This window comes from Sceloporus undulatus, chromosome 4 (genome assembly GCF_019175285.1).
Source record: "Sceloporus undulatus isolate JIND9_A2432 ecotype Alabama chromosome 4, SceUnd_v1.1, whole genome shotgun sequence".
In the NCBI taxonomy this organism is placed as follows: domain Eukaryota; kingdom Metazoa; phylum Chordata; class Lepidosauria; order Squamata; family Phrynosomatidae; genus Sceloporus; species Sceloporus undulatus.
Genome location: NC_056525.1, coordinates 43007403 through 43023407, shown reverse-complemented (window position 1 = coordinate 43023407; position 16005 = coordinate 43007403). Strand labels below are relative to the sequence as shown.

Below are 16005 nucleotides of genomic sequence, written 5' to 3'. Positions count from 1 at the left end.
AAGAGATATAGACTGTGCATTTTTTTAAAAGGATGATTGTCTTAGCATTTTATAAAATTCTGTAAAATGTGGCAAACATCCTATTCCTGAATTCAGGGAACATTTTGCAAGCATCCTACTGTTGAGCTGATTGCCACTATTCTTCAGATTCAGGCTTCCTATGGTGGCAGAAAGTTTTTCAGAGCAACAAAATCCTATCTCATCTTTCTGTTTTACTGTTTGTATTGAAATTATTTTTCCCCAGTCTTCTGTAAAATATTTGGCTGGCAAGTGTGGAAGTTCCATTTTGGTTCTGATGTATAATGTTTAAGAGAGAAATGCTAGTATGTTAATTCCTAAAGTGCACAAACAGTATACAGCCCCTACTGTTTCTTATACACCAAAGCTTGAGCTAATGCTTATTTAGCAAAAATAGCATCAACATAAAAGAGGGAGAGATGTCACCAGGTTTGGGAATACCTTGAATTTTACCCCCCCCCCCAAAAAAAATCAGGAACCAAATATGTGCATGGAGCCCCTCAAAATATTCTTATAAGGACTGAGCATGTTCAGTAGCAATGGATTGCTGACCAATTGTTGGTGGGGTAAAGTACAATATTGGGGAGAAGAGACAGAATGGACTGTCCTGGGAGAGGACATGTGTTTGTCTGGAATCTTGAACATCCTGTATTGCAGGGGCCACTTGTATTCTAGAAGCTTCCTCACTTAACCCCTGTAAAAGTCTTCATAGAATTAGTACATAAAATATCTGAGCTTTTGGAATGTGCCTTGTTTGCTTTCATAGCAAATTGTTTTTAAGACACAGTTAATGAGAATGATAATACAGTGTTTGTACTCTCTCACACATTTTCATATGAGGGTCATTCATGCCTAAGGGGAGTTCAAATATATTTCAGCTGTGAAAAGAGGCACTTTTAACTAAACTAATATTGAAATTAGTGGAACCTAGTTGAAAGCAAGCAAACATGGAACTGAATTAAGTGTGAACACTGACAATGGCTTTTATCCTAATGTTAGTTGTTCGTGCATTTTTCCTAACCTATTCCTGAAAATTACTTGATCTATATATTTTAACATAACAAATTTCAGATGTAAAGTCTATGTATTTTTGATTCTGCAGGTGCAATGTTGAACATTGTGCAAGACTCAGCACTTCTAGAAGCCACTGGTTGCCAGATGGAGACAGTAAGATTCTTTACTTACTTTGAGAAGGGGTGCTGGGCTCCTTGTTTTGTTATAGCAAGTTATCCCATTCATACCTGTCTGAGTTATGAGAAAAAATGCTAATTCTAGTGACATTCAAGCCTGTCCTCTGACTTAACAGAATGGAGGTGAGAATACTGTTTCAAAAAGCCACAGCCGCACAAACAGTGGCATTAGTACGGCAAGTGGAGGAAGCACAGAGCCAACTACTCCTGACAGTGAAAGACCAGCACAAGCTCTCCTAAGGGATTATGGTAAGCAATTGTACTTCTTAAATATTTTCAAAGATACCCTAGGTCACAGATTCCATTTTTATTTAAAAAACAAACCAAAACCCCAGAACCTTCTATTTTGACAAGAGATTTTCAGTTGAAAGACTTTGGGTACTGTGTAGATCTTAATATAAATATGAGGGGGTAATGTTTTAGTTTTGCAGTGAATGATCAAAATCACAATTCTGATGGTGATCATAGATTGAAGATGGTCAGTGATTAAGGCTGGTGGAGATTAGGTAGTGTCAGTTGGCGCAAGCAAAAAATCAGCACACTCATAAGCCCTGCAATTCCCAACAATGACCAGCAGCCTGAGCTATCTGGAGGTGCTGGGTCAGAATTCCAATAGATCAGTTATAGACAATCAGAGTTAGCAATAAAAAGAAATGAAAATGAGAGTAGTGTTGAAAGAAAGAGTATATTATAAGGGGGAGAGGGAACTCATTTTAAAAGAGTTAAAGGAGAAAAATTGGATAGAAAATAGCATACTGGCTCAAATGGGAGAGAGGGAATGGTCAGCCGAAGAATGAAAACTGATAAGGAGGCAAAGCAGGGATAGCAGAAAAAAGGACCCTATCAAATCTGCAGGACAGAGGTGTGCCCCAAACGTTTCCAGCCCTGCTTGGTGTTCTTCCTCGAGAGGCCTGTACAGAACACTCATAATTTTCCCAAAGCGATTAACAATTAGCAGCATGGTATGCAGCCAAGAAGTATGGTCTTGAATGTTTTGACCTCTTGGGGGCCTTGTCACAAGATGAGCCTAGCATCTACTCACTACTGTTAACCTTCCAAAGCACAGAAAATACTTTCTTCTGTTTAGCTATCAGGACTGTGGAACCGACAGACTTTACTGCTCTAACCTGTTCATTTGCCAACCATCCAGCAGGTTTTATGGATGAAGTTAACCATGCGTAACTTGTTGAGGAAGCACATGAGCACTGTCTTATGTTTTCAATATTTTTTTTGCCCTCAGTTTGCTCCTTGCAATAAAGAAACCAGTTGGTTTTTTCCATTTGACAAACCCAGGCCTTTTATGATATGCTGTGTGGCTGAACAAAGAGTTTGTAAGCCACCTTGGGTCCCTTTCTGGGAGAAAGGCAGCATAGAAATGAAGTAAATAATAAACAAACAAACAAGCAAATATTTTATGATCTCTGTTCAGAGGACCTACAGATGGGCTAGTTAGGGAGGAAAAGGGGTTCTTGGGTAGTGATGGTTTTGCAAGGAGAGCTGTAATACGTTAAACTTGTTACAGCGTTGTGTTCCAAATTTCTTTTGGTAAAATCTTTATTGTGTCCTGTACTTAAAACAGCCTTCAAGGTACTGCCAAGTGCATAAAGTATATAGTTGGTTTCTCTAGGATGGTGTTGTCTCTGTGGCTTTCTTTTTTCAGCTGCTCCAGTGTCAGAGCACGTTGGCCTCATTTTATCTGAGAGGGAGAAATACAACTTAATATGCTGTGTTGTGTTCCAGTTTCTTGTTTTTTGTCTAGAGTTTCATGTGCTTTACATGCTTATACTTTATGGAGGCTAATTATAGAGTGTTAACTGAGCCTGTCCCTTTTTCTAGTGTTGGTCTGAGAGATCCAGAATTTTGCAAACTGTTTGTCATCCTGTTGGCAGCTTTCATTTATATTAATCAGAATGTTCTTGAAATTGGGTGTGCTTTGTTTGTGTTGCAAATATGTTCAAAAAGCAGTGGCCTGCATCAGTATTTGAGTATTTAGAATTACCTTCAGGAGTTGGTGAATGTACTGACTTCTCTTATAGCTGTTTAAATGTATTTCTTTAGCTAGTGAATTTAACTTGGAACATCCTTGTTCAATAGAAATGCTTTTGTTTTCATACTTACCAATTTCACACTGAGATGTTACAGCTTTATGGTATATTATATATTGTCTGGAGTATATTGTGAATGTTCTTTAGCAGACCTCTGAGCAATAAACCAAAGAACATAGCACATGAGCATTACCAGCAGTTTAACTGGACAAATGGATGCCTCAAACAATAATCTTTCACAATAAGAGGGAAGAAGACACAATACAGGCCTATATGCAAAGTTTAAAACTAAAAATAAAACCAGAAAACAAGCAGCATGTACTAAAAAAAATTCCCACCCCTTCACTGGGCTACAACCTCATCTGGCTGTCCCAGTTTCCTACAACCAAGAAGCTGCCTCTGCTGCTTGCATATTTAAACTAACCTCAGTTGCTGCCTCCTCTTAAGAACCAGAATAAAAATAAAACTAAGATAAGACAGCATGCAAGCAATTCTGATATGTACAATTCAAACATTACATGGATCTTTTTTCTTTAATGCAAAATATGAGCTACAAAGACTTCGTATGCAGACATTTCTATGATCTGCACTAGTCAACCTTTAACGCAATTTTTTTCAGCTTTGGAAGAGCTTTCAAGCTTTCTAGTTTGTTTTTAAGTGGGCTTGAGGCTACTGCTGTTGCCTATCCCCCCATTCATGGGATTAGGGGCACAGCTCCCTCGTGCAAGTGGAAAAACCATCAATATAAATAGAAACTTATGCTATATATTTTAACCTGAGAAAACACTTCTCTAGGAATCTCTATGTCCTCCAGTGTGACTCTGTGGTCAGCTTTTTCCAGCTGACCACAGAATCATGATGGAGGACTTAAGAGATTCCTAGAGAGAACATAGTAATCAAGTTCACGAATCATCAAATCTGTGAAAGGAAAACCAGTGGATGTGGGACCAACGGTACTCAGAGTCTTCAAGAAAGTTTACAACGATATAAAAATAATAACCACATAATATCAGATAATAAAACAATAATAATAATAAAACACTAACAAAAGATCATAGTAATAAGACAGCAGCATTATATTCCTAAGTCAAAGATGTCCCTAGGATCATGTAACACTTAGGAAAAATTGAAATTTAAAAATCCTGACCTGCCACCTACATTTTGCATCTAAATGCAGTAACACAGTGCAATTGACTAAACACCAAAATGAAAACTGTTAAATGTATTAACTGTGCAGTTATCTATTATAGGCAGTTTGTTTATGTATTTATTACGTTATTTATTTAAAGTATTTCTGTATTGCCTACAAGGGCTTCTGAGACAATGAACAAATAAATGTCAGTTAAAACAACACAATGATTTTAAAAATACTCTTTAAAACTCCTAAACACATTTTTTAAAAAAAATCCTAGAATCCAATTTTAAAACAGTTTTAAAAAAAAAACAATTTTAAATATTGCATGTCATACAAAAGAGCACTGCTTGGGTTGCCTGCTGGAAAATTAAAAGAAACAGGGCCAGCCTAACTTCCTTGGACTCATAGTTAAGGTGTTGTTAGAGAGAAAGCTCTGTTGCGTATACCCACCAACCTAACCTCATGAGGTGTTGGGACATACAGCCTCCTCCTCTGAAGATCTGGCAGGCTCATATGGGAGGAGGCAGCTTCTCAGATATCTTGCCCCTAAGTCATATGGCTTTGTAGGTCAACACCAGCACCTTGAATTGCATCAGAAGTTAAGTGAAAAATGAGATCAACTATTTTTATATGAATATTCATATACAAATTTCAGGTGCTAAATTTTTCATTTAAACTCATACAAAATGTGTTTTCATAAGAAATCTGAGTTATCAAACTGAGTACAGAGGGATTGTCAAAAATTGAAGAAGATTAGTAGTACTGTAATCCAGTGTTAAATTTACTCTGCCACACTGAAAAGGTTCTCCTCACAAACAGCAAAAGTTGTGGTGGCGTAACTGGCAAAACTTGCTGGATCAACATAGGAAAAACAATTGGGGACACAACAATACATTATGCATAAAGGTCATACTGAGGTGTGGAAAACTTTTTGGTTCCCAACTTCTACAAGAATTTGAATATCAGTAACTAAAAACAAGATTTTTTTTCCTAACTGAAACGATTAAATGGATTTAACTAGGTATCATGCTGTAACTGAAAAATAGTTGGATGGGGTAGGAAGATTTAAAAAGAATTCATAATGGTATCTGAAGTGTCTCACTCCTAAAGATGGAAAGTTTTACAGATATGAGAGGGCAGAACTAAAAATACAAATGCACAGTTTAAATACTCAACACTTATTTATTTTTGGTTTACCTATATTTATATACCATTTGGATCCAAAAATTCCAAATTAGTGTACATCAGCAAAACAATATATGTATATACAATACACAAATTAACATAATACTGTTTATGTAGACCATAAATAGATATTAGTCTTAACTAGAAAGTACGGTGCACCTTTGCCAACTGCGGGCTTGCCATCTGCAGTTTGAGCTTCCGTGGACAGTAAGCCCTGGCTTTTTTAATGGATGAGCATGTGGTGGCGCAAGCAGGAGCATGTGCCCATTGAAAAGAATGGGACTCAAGGTCCCATGTTTTTTGTTGTCTGGGGAAACGGATTCCCACCCCAGATAGCAAGGGCACACTGTAGTGTCTTAGGTAGCTCAGTGGTTAAGTCTTGACGATTGCAAGATTGGCAGGTCAACAGTTCAAGGCCCAAGCGCCATGATGGAGTGAGCTCCCATCACTAGTCCCAGCTTCTGCCAACCTAGCCATTTGAAAGCATGTAAAAGTGCACGTAGATAAATAGGAACCACTTTAGTGGGAGGGTAACAGCATTCTGTGCTAAGCCACATGATCACAGAGTTGTCTTTAACAACACTGTTTCTTCTGCTTACTAGCAGAGATGAGCACCAGCCCCTACAGTCAGACACAACTTGACAACCTTGTCAAAGGGGAAACCTTTACCTTTTAGCGTCTTAGGTAATCATGTCCCAGGTTGTTGAGGCTTTAAAAATTAGCAACAGAACTTAAACCTAGCTTGGTAGCAAATAGGCAACCAGTGAAGTTCTGTCAACAGAGACTATGTGCTGCTGGTATGTTGTCCCACTTAAGCATAGCTGAAGCATTCTGCACCCAGTGCAAATTTGGACCACCCTCAATGGCAGCCCTACGTAGAGTGCACTGCAAACAGTTCAGCCTTGAGGTTACTCAGGTCTTGGACCACTGTGGTCAAGATGTCCTGGTCCATGGCCATAACTGGCATACTAGCAAAGCTGATAAGAGGCACCTCAAACTACTGAAGCCACTTGGGCCTCCAGTTACAAAGAGGGATCCAGACAAAGCCCCTGGCTGCAGATTTATCCATCACAGGGAGTATCATTCTGTCCAGAACAGGTAATCCACTTGTCCCTCAGACATGGAACTCCCTCATCATCATTTAGCCACAGTTTATCCTTTTACTGTTACCATAAGTGATGGCATCAAAAGCTGTTGAAAGATCAAGCAAGAGCAATTGTGTTCCCTAGTTTCTCTGTCTGTCTGTCTGTCTGTCTGTCTGTCTCTCTCTCTCTCTCTCTCTCACACACACACACACACACACACAACAAAGGCCATCAGGCTGACAAAGGCCAATTCATTTCTGAAGCCAAACCTGAAATGTGTATAGTCATCAGTGCTTCTTAAGCTATCTGACAAGCATTTCTCTCCAATATACTAGTGAATGGAACTTTAATGTGCCCATTGGCTGCAGTTCTTTTTGGAAGCCTTCCTAGGACCAGAAGGAGATAGCTCAGGGACTGTCACTGATCTACAGATTACCACTTTTAGTACTGGTCTAGATAAACTGATATCTGTCAAATTACCTGCAAAGACATCCTTACAACACTCACAAGGACCTTCCCCCCAAAAAAGAATGTGTGCAATTAGACAGTAACTGTCAAGGCTCCTGGACTATAAAGTGAAATTTGCTAGGAGAGGCCACATTATTGCCTCTTTAAGTACAGCAAGCCACACTTACTCACATTAATGTGTTTATTGTGTTTATTTGCTCATTCATTTTATATCCTGCCTTTCTCCTGGTATGAGAGCTAAGGCATCTTATAATATGAATTAAATGAAAGGACAGTTAAAAAACGATTGATAGAAAAATTAAAAAACCGTTAAATAAACAATCTTATTAACACATTAATTTAAAGGGGTTAAAATACATTTAAAACATCAGAGAAAAAGACCATTCTGCCTCAGTCAATTAAGTCAAAGACTAGTCTACATACTGTATACACTCGTGTACAAGTCGACCTCATGTATAAGTCGAGGGAAGGTTTCAGGGTCAAAATCCTGGATTTTGATATGACCCATGGATAAACTGCAGGTAAAACCTAGGGGACTATAAGGAAGGATGGAAAGGGGGAAATACCATTTCCGTCCCTCCTTCTCCTCTGGACCTCTCCCAACCGATTCCCAGGTGCTGGAGGAGAGGTTTTAACCTCAGATTGAGAAAGGAAGCAAGTGGATTTAAATAGAGAGTTGTTTCCATAGGAAGCAAGGTCTTGCAAAAAGGACTGGTGACAGAAGCAGGTGGTTTTAAATGGAGAGTTTTTTTCCATAGGAAGCAAGGTCTTGCAAAAGGGACTGGAGAGATGGTTTTAACTTGAGAGGTTTTTTTTGATAGGAAGCCAGATCTTGCAAAAGGGACCAGAGAGAGAAGCAAATGGATTTAAATGGGGAGGGTATTTTTATAAGAAGCCAGGACTTGCAAAATGGACTAGAGAAAGAAGCTAGTGGATTCAAATGGGGAGTTTTTGCCATAGAAAGCCAGTACTTGTAAAACAAACCAGAGAGAGAAGCAAATGGATTTAAATTGGGAGGGTATTTTTATAGGAAGCCAGGACTTGCAAATGGACTAGAGAAAGAAGCTAGTGGATTCAAATGGGGGGGGGGGGTTTGCCATAGAAAGCCAGGACTTGTAAAACAAACCAGAGAGAGAAGCAAGTGAATTTAAATCGAGAGGTTTTTCCATAGGAAGCCAGGCTTGCAAATGAAGCAGAGATAGAAGCAAGTGTTTGGAGAATGGGGAGTTTTTCCGATAAGAAGCAAAGGCTTGCAAAAGGGACTGGAGGGGGAAAAGAACTGCTGTTCGATGGAGATTGGGGCATCAGGCTTGCTTGCTTGCTTTAGGACTTTTCTAAACACTACTGATGTATTGACCCTTATATAAGCCTACCCAAAATTTTAGAGTCAATTTTGGGGCATACATTTCTTGACTTATAGTCAAGTATATATGGTAAACAGTTTTTTGCCTGCCATTGACAAGAGCAGAGAGAGTGCCAACCAAGCCTAGCATGGGAGCAAATTCTACAGCCATTGAGAGCAGCCACTGAAAAGCCTCATGCCTATGACAATGGTAGGACCAAGAAGATCATTTTGGGAGATTTCAGATAGCCTGCACCTATACTATGTGGGTCTTGTATAGACCATAACTAGCACTTTGAATTCTGCCTAGAAATGGATTGGTAGCCAGTGAAATTACTGAGTTATGTGATTCCCCCTCTAACCAGCCCTGGTGAGCTGTCTGGCTGCCACATTTTGGATCCGCTAAAGTTTCCAAACAGTTTCCCAAGACAGCCCGAAGGCAATGTAGAGTACATTACAGAAATTCAAACGGAATGCATTAAAAGCCTGTATCATCTTAGCTAGATCTGACATATCTAGTGATAAAGAAGCCTTTACCACCTCTGCACCCACTCATCCATGCCCCTTTCAGCTAGTTTTAATCAGCCATAAAGAGCAAGCGAGAACTTAGTTGGACATGTTGCCTCAAGCATTTTGTCAAGGCTACATCATCTAAAACTGATACCAAACAACTTAGATTCAGCATTGGAAACCTCAGTTGGGCTTTCCAAAATTAGAGGTTTACAATCTTTGTGGAAACTAGTATTTAGCAAAAAGGTTGTGGTGCACTTAACGCACAAAAACTGGTTAATTATCTCTTACTGTGTGTTTATTTGTTCAAAGAACAATATTCCTTTTTTCAGCTGAATAAGATTTCCGAAATGGCTTACAATCATAAATAATAGACTTCCCCCTGCACTTATTCTTATAGTTTAAACGACATAGCTAAAAGTGATTGAGACATCTGAAAATCAATGTTTGGGAAATGTCTCTAGTATAAGCATATCAAGATCTACTGAAATAATTTGTATCAGTACATACGTTATCCAATAAACACCCAGTTGTTTTTCCTTCACATTTTTTCCAGCTAATGGCTACCCTAAGGCAACCCTGCCACTGGGTTTTCTTGGCAAGATTTGTTCAGTGGAGGATTGCCATTCCCTTCCCCTGAGGCTGACTGAATGTAACATGCCCAAGGTCAGCCATTGGATTTTCATAGCTGAGCAGGGATTTGAATCTTGATCTCTAGGAGTCCTAGTCCAACACTAGAACCACTAGATGATGTCTAACACTAGTTCAACACTCAAACTACTATATGATGCAGGCTCTTAAACCCTAGTGGGGCTTTGTTGTTGTTTGCATATGTGAACTGTTGAATGTGTTACTTCCTAAACATGTGTATTTTGTTTTCTGTGTGCATTGTGGCTGCTTTAGCTTCTGCCTGATGGACTGCTTTGCTGATTGTTACTAATGCTTAGTTGTTTTCCCTCCCCGTGGTGTGTGGTATTGGGGTTTATATCCTAGCTCTTCATACAGATACAGCAGCTGGACTCCTGATTCGCAGCATTCATTTGGTAACACAAAGGCTCAACGCACAATGGAGACAGGAAATGAGCATCTCACTGGCTGCATTAGAACTTCTTTCTGGTTTGGCAAAGGTGAGTATCAGGCAGACACGTTTCCAGAGACTCTGTCAGTTAGATTATGGGATTTGGGTTCAGGCTTTTCCAGCCAGAATTTTTTTCCTATTGATATCATGGAGATCTTTTCCTTCTCCTTGGGGAATATCTGTCAAGAACTGGCAAAATAATTTGTTCCTTCCTGAGGAACCATCACTCCCTTAAAGAGTGTGTTATTTTCCCACTCTTTTAAAGGAATATTTTTTTCTCTGTTGGAAAGGAAATTATACTGGTTAAACAATTAAACAGAGTAGCATGTTTTGTTGTTGTATGCCTTCAAGTCATTTCTGATTTATGCAACCCTGAGGCGAATCTTATCACAGGGTGTTCTGGGGCTGAGAATGTGTGATTTACCAAAGATAATCCAATGGGTTTTTATGGGTAAATGGGGAACTGAACCCTGATCTCCACAGTCAAAGTTCAGCACTCAAACCACTACATTTGTTTACATCTCTAAAGTAAAATGGATAAAAGACAGGAAGATCTTTGAAACCGTATAGGTAAAGTAGATAGAGGAAGGCCGAAATCAAGAATTCTTTTATGTCTTTTTCTATCATGTAACATCATTTCAGTTTTATATTCTTATATGAAGCTCCTTCTTTTTCTTTTGAGCTTGTAGCTGCAGACAACAAAGCATAATGGGGAGGGAGGTGACTTTCTGAAGCTTCAACTTCAACATCTGTCTGTATTGCTCACTTCAGGTGAAGGTTGGTGTTGATTCTTCAGACAGAAAGAGAGCAATTAGTTCTGTCTGCTCTTACATCGTGTACCAGTGTAGCCGTCCAGCCCCTCTCCATTCCAGAGATCTTCACTCCATGATAGTGGCAGCATTTCAATGTCTCTGTGTCTGGCTTACTGAACATCCAGACATGCTTGATGAAAAGGTGAGTGAAACTTCACTGTTTTCCAACTACTGGAAACTGAATTACTTTTCCACGGAATGTTTAAAAATTTACTGTGACAAGCAATTTCATCAGCTTGGAAAGTATTCCCGATGGAATATTTGGTATCTATATCAAGCAGGATGTAGCATAGCCAGTGCCATTTGAGCTTGTGGTAGAAAAGAAATAGAAGAGAAATACTCAGGATGCTCTTGTGAGATTAAAAAAAAAGTTTACATTTATTGTTTCAGGAAATCCACATGGAATAGAAAAGAAGATACACAAAAGAATATTATCTATATTTTAGTAGAAGAGCCTCTAAATGTGTGGATTTTAGCTAGCATTTGTTATGGATCTGCAGCACATGGATGCTCCTTTCTCAGACAAAGGGCCATAGAAGACTAAGAGGCAAAGCAGACTAGCATAATACCTTGGCTTGGGGGAGGCATGGGGGCATGGGATTTAAATGACACATGCCCCCAAGCTGGCATCATGCCGGCCACTCGCCCATATGGTGGATGTTGTGGCACTCCGGTGGTGCAGTGTTTATACGCCGCATGTTTCCAGAATCTCCATGGCTTTTCTTCTCCCGAAGATGGGACTCCTGTTTTCCTGTTGGGTTTTTCTTCCTCCCACAAAACGAAAAGCCACCCCTTTTCTGGTGCAAAAAGGAGTGACATTTTGCCGTTTCTTTTTGCTCCAGAAAAAAGCTGGATTGGGACCATAATGTGCAGTTGCTGCAGCCCCAATTCTGTGCTTAAAGGGGTGGCGTCGTCTGTTGAGGCCCTAACTTCTGCAAGAAGGGGGGAGGTGACCTCTGCAAGCAGGCAGGAAGCAGAGAAGATTTGAGTACATAGATCAGTGAAACAGGTGAAAACAAAAGGGCAAGCATGCACTCTAGAGCTCCCTCTGTCCCTAATTACTATATACATACGTTGATGCCTCTTCACTTCCAACACCCCTTCTCATCTTTCTCAGGAATTGGAAGTGGTCTCTAGGAATCGGCTTGGTAAGAATGTTTGCAGTCATTTTTTTCTGATGCAATAGAAGAAATACTTCATCTCAGTAAGCCCCTTCTATTGCAGATCTCTCAACAGGTGATATTTCACTTCAGTGTACTTAGTGTGCAAATTGACACTCTCCATCTGTGAGAGTTTTATGCAGCTTTGATTATCGTCTAGAAGCTCTGTAGGCTTTGGCTCAGCTGTTCCTCTAGCAACTGACATAGCCACATAGGTTCTTTGCATTCTTGAGCAGCTGATGCATATTCTGCTTCAGTAGAAGAGAGAGAATGTAACAATATTTTGTTCCTTGCTTGACCAGCTAACTGCTCCACCTCTATAGAAGAGCAGGTTCCCACTGATAGATTTGCAATCTGTAGTGTCTTCGACCCATTCTTCATCTGTGTAAACTACTAGTCTGGGACTGCTGGTGGCTTGCAGCTTTAACTTTACATGTGCAATGCCTTTAAATATCTGCCCGCTCTTTTCACTACATTCCAGTCCTTTAATACAAAGAATTCTAACTGCTGAGGCAATATCTGGTCTCATGGCAGCTAGGTATAACAGCTTTCCTATAGCATTTCTATATTGATTATTAATTGGTAGAAGCTCCCATAGATGTTGCCACTCAGTTGGCCTCCTTGAATCTTAAGTGTTCTACAGGGTCACAAATCTTTTGTTCTTGACTGAGGAGATAGCTTCCGTCTTCCTCTCTTTCTATTTGTATCCCAGATAAGTAATGTCTCCTAGTCTTTTCTCTTCAGTTTCTTTATTTAAATGGCTTATGATTTCTTCACAATCATCTTACAGAGTTTACAATTGAACATTAAGAAAAGGAAAATACAGTTGTCCCTCCAGATCTAAAGATTCTGCATCGATGGATTCAACCTTCCATAGATATGAGAATATTCAAAAAGTATTCCAAAAAGCAAATATTGATTTTGTTGTTTTATATAAAGGACACAATTTTACTGCACCATTGTATATAATGAGAGTTGAGCATCTATAGATTTTGATATCTACAGAGTGTCCTGGAACCAAACTCCAGCCCATTGTAATGACCACAAATAAATTACATAACTTTAAAGTAGATGATTAAGACATTGAATAGTTCAATATTTTTCATACCTTGGGTTAACCATTAATCAGAATGGAGACTGCAGTTAAGAAATCAAAAGAAGACTATGAATTGAAAGGGCAGCTATGAAGGAACTAGACCACGTTCCTTAGGAGTAAAGCTGTATCATTGAATACCAAAGTCAGGATTGTTCATGCCATTTTATTTCCAGTTTCAATGTACAGTTGTGAAGCCTGGACAGTGAAGAAAGCTGATAGAAAAAGAATCAGCTCATTTGAAATGTGGTGTTGGAGAAGAGTTCTGTGGATACCCTGAACTGCCAAAAAGACAAATAAATGGGTCCTAGAGCAAATGAAACCTGAACCCTCCCGAGAAGCCAAGATGACAAAACTGAGACTGTTTTACTTTGGAAATATAATGAGAATAGACGACTCACTGGGAAAGAGAACGGTGCCTGGCAGATTAGAAGGCAATAGGAAAAGAGGAAGACTACTTTACCAATGGATGGACTCAAACCAAGGAAGCCACAGCCCTAAGTCTGCAAGACCTGAGCAGGGCTGTCGATGAGAGGGTGACTTGGAACGCTCTCGTTCATAGATCACCATATATCAGAGTCAACTTGATGGCAGTTAACAACAGCAACAGTGTGCGATTGGAGGTGGTGTGAGCCTGATGCAGACTTAGATACTTATGCCCAGTACCACTGTTGCACATTCTGGTGTCTTTTCTTCTCCTGCACCTGAGGGTTTGAGGCAAGAGTGTCTTTGGACCTGAACAGACAGGCCAAAATAAAGCTGCTTCGGGTCACATTGGAAGTATGAAATTGAAATGATGCATGCGTCCTAAGAGGTCGGAGGCCACGCCAAAACCATGCTCCCACCCTAAGGACTGGAGCACAGCTTTGTCGCAGCTTCTGGCCTCTTAAGATGTGTGCGTCATTTAAACATCATACCTCCAAAATGACTTCAAGCAGCTTTATTTTGGCCTGTCTGTTTAGGCCCTATAAATCACCACAATTTTTAATTAATCAGTCTGTTCTTTGTTTTATTTATTAGCAGTGAAGTTCGTGAACCAGTTGCCTGGGCTCTACTCTACCCTAATGGCAGTAGTCTAATAAACTAATGGTAGGCAGCACATTGCAAATAAACATGACAGTTTCAGTGGAAGGATAGTCTGTGAAATATATGGTTATATTTAATAGAGGCTAGGTGGAATGTCTTGGAAGCCTAACTGGTAAAGCTTGCCCAAAAATAACTTGTGTGTAGTGGGAAGTTATTTCAGTGACTTCGGGCATTCCATTTCTTTGATTAAACCAGCGGTCCCCAAACTGTGCCCTTTAAGAGATTTTGGACTTCAGCTCCAAGAAGCCAATAGTTGGCCAGTAATCTGGGATTTGGGAGTTGAAGTCTAAAATCCCTTAAAGAGCACAGTTTTGGGACCACTGGATTAAACCTTTGCCAGTGGTTATATATGTTGTTGCAGGAAATTAACAAACAGTTGCATGGTATGGTTCTTTCCCTCTAGGACTGTTTAAAAGAAGTGTTGGAGATTGTGGAACTGGGCATCTCAGGAAGTAAATCCAGAAGTAGTGAACAAGAGATCAAGTACAAAGGTGACAAGGAGCCAAATCCTGCTTCTATGAGGGTGAAGGATGCAGCTGAAGCTACCCTCACATGGTATGGAGAATTAGTGCAAATAATTCAGTTATCTGGCATTGAATAGATGCTCAGAAAATGTTTAGTTCAGAACAGTGATAGCCAAATTTTTTTACCTAGCAGTTCAAATTCTCCTTAGCCAATTTGCTTGGCATGCTAGTTTTAGTTATGATTTAGTAGTAATAGGAACTTTTCTTTGAAGAAATTAATGTTTTTGTCTATTTTCTTTCAAGTATTTTCTATCCAAGTCAGAATTTTCTGTTTCTGCATTTTTTTATAAAGCCTTGCTTGTTCAGTTATGTATGTTAGGAATTTTATATATAACTACTTATAGCACTAGATCATGGGACAGAGTTGCCATTGAGCCAACTGTTCCTATCTCCAGCACTGTAAAAATGGATTTTTCTGCTATGCGTATTTTGACTAAGCCATTATTCTCTTGGCTTGTAGCATCATGCAAATACTTGGAGCTTTTCCTTCACCCAGTGGTCCTGCCTCCCCTTGCAGCTTAGTGAATGAGATCACTTTAATTAAATATTCCCGTCTGCCTTCTATAAACAAATACAGTTTCCGCTACTTTGTCCTGGACAACAGTGTCATCCTTGCAATGTTGGAGCAGCCTCTTGGGAATGAGCAAAGTGAGTAAATCGATTTTGTGCTTTCTCAAGCCAGTGTGTGTCAGAATCAGAACAACAGCAGGAGTGGTATGTTGTGTTTTGCACACTTAAAATATTTATGTCCCTTCTAGATAGAATTTTGTTGAAAATGGAATCACTGGTCTCTACATATTAATATCTAGTCAGTTATTCTTTTAATTTATATTATTTAAAACAGTCATACCTCGACTTTCTACTTGCCAGGGGCTACTAGGCAGTTTTCAACAAAAAATATTTTATTAATATTAATACAATATAGCAGGGGTAGGCAACCTGCGGCCCGCGGGCCGGATGCAGCCCGGCAAGGCCTTGGGACTGGCCCCAGCCCGGTCTTGCCACCGATTGCCGCCGGGGCCTTTGGGGGGCAATTGTCTATAGAAGCCTCAGAAACATGCATTTATATTAACATTTTTTAAAAAATCAGAAATTTTTTTCGCATGTCCTCCATTTTTTTTTAAAAAGTGTCTTCCATTTGGAAATTTTGTCCTACATTTGTCCTGGTTTATTTATATATTTAATTTTTTTTAAAAAAAAACATTTAATTATTTATTTTTTGGCTTCGGCCCCCCAGTTGTCTGAGGGACAGCAACCCGGCCCCCGGCTCAAAG

The 16005-nt window shown here is 39.5% G+C and overlaps 1 protein-coding gene across 5 annotated transcripts in view; it reads left to right on the top strand.

Moving 5' to 3' along the window:
• RALGAPB (Ral GTPase activating protein non-catalytic subunit beta) overlaps window positions 1–16005 on the top strand; it is a 67071-nt gene that overhangs the window by 35453 nt on the left and 15613 nt on the right. For 3 of the 5 annotated variants that reach the window (XM_042461996.1, XM_042461994.1, XM_042461993.1), the window contains 6 exons: window positions 1121–1185; window positions 1325–1457; window positions 9972–10105; window positions 10828–11010; window positions 14611–14762; window positions 15192–15379. In XM_042461996.1, coding sequence (XP_042317930.1) covers window positions 1121–1185; window positions 1325–1457; window positions 9972–10105; window positions 10828–11010; window positions 14611–14762; window positions 15192–15379 — 855 coding nt within the window. The remainder of the gene's footprint in view (window positions 1–1120; window positions 1186–1324; window positions 1458–9971; window positions 10106–10827; window positions 11011–14610; window positions 14763–15191; window positions 15380–16005) is intronic. The other 2 variants (XM_042461997.1, XM_042461995.1) reach the window with 1 other exon arrangement.